The sequence below is a fragment of the Phalaenopsis equestris genome, unplaced genomic scaffold (assembly GCF_001263595.1).
Source record: "Phalaenopsis equestris unplaced genomic scaffold, ASM126359v1 Scaffold000002, whole genome shotgun sequence".
NCBI classification, from domain to species: domain Eukaryota; kingdom Viridiplantae; phylum Streptophyta; class Magnoliopsida; order Asparagales; family Orchidaceae; genus Phalaenopsis; species Phalaenopsis equestris.
The window spans coordinates 47179326-47181782 of NW_018164444.1; the positions used below are offsets into that span (position 1 = coordinate 47179326).

Here is a 2457-nt window from a genome sequence, read left to right on the forward strand (position 1 = left end):
GCTTCCCGGCGAGATGCACCGCCGGTTAGCAGCGGAGTTTAGGCGGCAGATGGGGAGGCGCGGGTACATTCGAGCCCACGAAGCAGAGGAGCGAACGGGGCTTGGGCCGTGCTATGAGTATGGAAATGGGACGAATGAGAGCAGAGGAGTGCCGGCCATGGGATTCCACTTCGCCGGAAACGCAACTGTGTGGCTGCCGACGAGGAACTACTTTTTGGGGTTTGAGAGCGAGGGGCAGCATGTGGGATGCTTGATGGTGATCAGTAGTGGAGATGAAGCGGAGGAGGAAGAGGAGGAGAATGGAGGCGAGCCGGCCGGAACGCTGGGGAATTTACAGCAGCAGGGGATGGAAGTGGTGTATGATTTGGAGATGGGAAGAATCGGGTTTGCACGGCGGCGGTGCGGCGAGCTGTGGGATTCAGTATCACGCGGGTGACCGCACGTGTAACCGTTTTTTTTTTTAAGATTTACGTAAATAGCACCCAATTGTTATGCATTTATTTATTTGACATCTAAACTTTAATTTTTATAGCTAAAGTAAATTAAAAATATATATAATTCATCTTCTCATATATATTTTCAAACCTAAAAAAATATTTAATTTGTAAAAATGAAAGTTTGTATGTGAGGAGAAAAATTTGAGTACGTAACAAGTACGTAGAGCTGCATACATTTTGGGGTTATAGGGAGGTTATAGAAAGTATACAGAGGTTATATTTGTACAGATGTAATTTCTATATAATCTTTCTGTAACCTCTCTACAACCTTCAAATATACACGCAGCCCTACGCACCTATTACATACGCAAATTTTTCTCACGTGTGAGATAGTTAAATGCATGAGAATTAGGAGTTATGTGTGTAATTTTTTTTTCATGTAATTTAATGGGAAATAGAAGAGTGTACGTGCGGTGGGCCACCGTGGTAACATTTTTAGATGAGGATGATTTTTTTTATGAAGCGAAAATAAAAGAAAGTTTATATTAAAGTCATATTAAGTAGTAATAATGATTAAAAAAATAATGTAAATGTTTATTTTTGTCGTATGTATATTTTCTTACGAAAAATATTTTGTTTTAGGGTAGTGGTATATGCTTAATAAATTGCGTGGAGTTAGTTTGGATCATACTTTAAATGAACTACTAGGTGATTTTTTCTGTAAAATTTTATTAAAGTTTTAAGTTTTCAACTTTTCTTGCTCTTTTAAAATCAGTTTTTGGATTAAAAATAAATTACTTTTTTAGGACTCAATTACATCATTTTTTATTGGCTTTAAGTTGTTAATGAAAGGAGGGTAAGGGTTGTTCGGGACGTATGCAGCTTATTAATAAACTGCTGGAAAGTTGTTGCGTAGCAGCTGTCTTAGAAAGATGTTGCACGGAAGCTGTTATGGAAAAGTTGGTTAATTGTTTGTTTATTACTATTTGAAAATAACTGTAGCACAGTTGTTTTTGACAAATGACAATTTTGTTTTTATGTATTAATGTTGTTTGCAACATAACTATCATAATAATACATTTGATACTTTAGAAGCAAAAATGTACTTCAAAACAGTGAAAAAAATAAGATATACACCTCACTTAACAGTAAATGTCATCATTACTAAAAAAAAAATTTATTAAAATAATATTTAATAATATGTTAATATTTTTTTTAAAATGAAGACGTCGTATGTCACGAGCCAGGCCATCGTCCAAGGAAACAATCAATTCCTGGTCACTCTTGATGATGGAATATGTCAGTCTATTTGTCCACCAAAAGAAGTTACACTTCTCCGTAATTCTCTGCGGGCATCTGTAGAACTGCCTCTCGTAGTTATGCGTTTGTCGTGACGTCAGCAGAGAACTCTGAAGCCCATAGTGGCACAATAATCCTCTAAAGGTACCAGAAATCCTCGAGCTTATCATTTCTCAAAGCTTTAAAAGACAATTCATTAGTCATAAGAAAAGTAAAAATTTTCTTCAAAAATAATTAAGTAGACGTGAGATCTCAGAAGACTAGTATATCAACCAATGAATCTATCACTACAACAAGATAATAGAACCTGTCAAAAAGGGCTCATGAATGTCTTTAACCCACGTAATATAGTGTTTGTGTGTGTCACACATGCATACCACAAAAAAAAAATCATCCAGAAGAACCTTAGAAACCATATCATCATAAAAAAAAAGAGGAACTTGATTGCCTTCAATAGGTTTTCACAAGTGACACTAACCAATATCGACAATCAGGTCATCCAAAAGAATTCATAAGGTCAAATGTCTCATCATAAACCTCTCCAATCCACCAAAAGAAAAACGAAAGAAATGAAATAAGAAAAAAAACACTTACAAACATTGTAAAAAATTCAAATAATTGATATCAAATATACAAGAAACGGAAATAAACATGAATTATAAAAACTAAACAAGTAGAAATTGATAAAAGAAGTAATTAATTACAGTTTTGTGTAGACGGG

General features: G+C 35.1%; 1 protein-coding gene across 1 annotated transcript; it reads left to right on the forward strand.

Annotated features, from left to right (window-relative positions):
• Nucleotides 1-7: 7 nt before the first annotated feature.
• On the forward strand, nucleotides 8-479 carry LOC110017815 (probable aspartyl protease At4g16563). The gene has a single exon (XM_020714928.1). It carries the CDS (start codon nucleotides 14-16, stop codon nucleotides 434-436), a length of 423 nt encoding a protein of 140 aa, XP_020570587.1. The 5' UTR covers nucleotides 8-13; the 3' UTR covers nucleotides 437-479.
• Nucleotides 480-2457: the final 1978 nt, after the last annotated feature.

Coding starts and splice junctions, on each gene's coding strand:
- LOC110017815 (XM_020714928.1), top strand. CDS start 14: ATGCACCGCCGGTTAGCAGCGGAGTTTAGGCGGCAGATGGGGAGGCGC.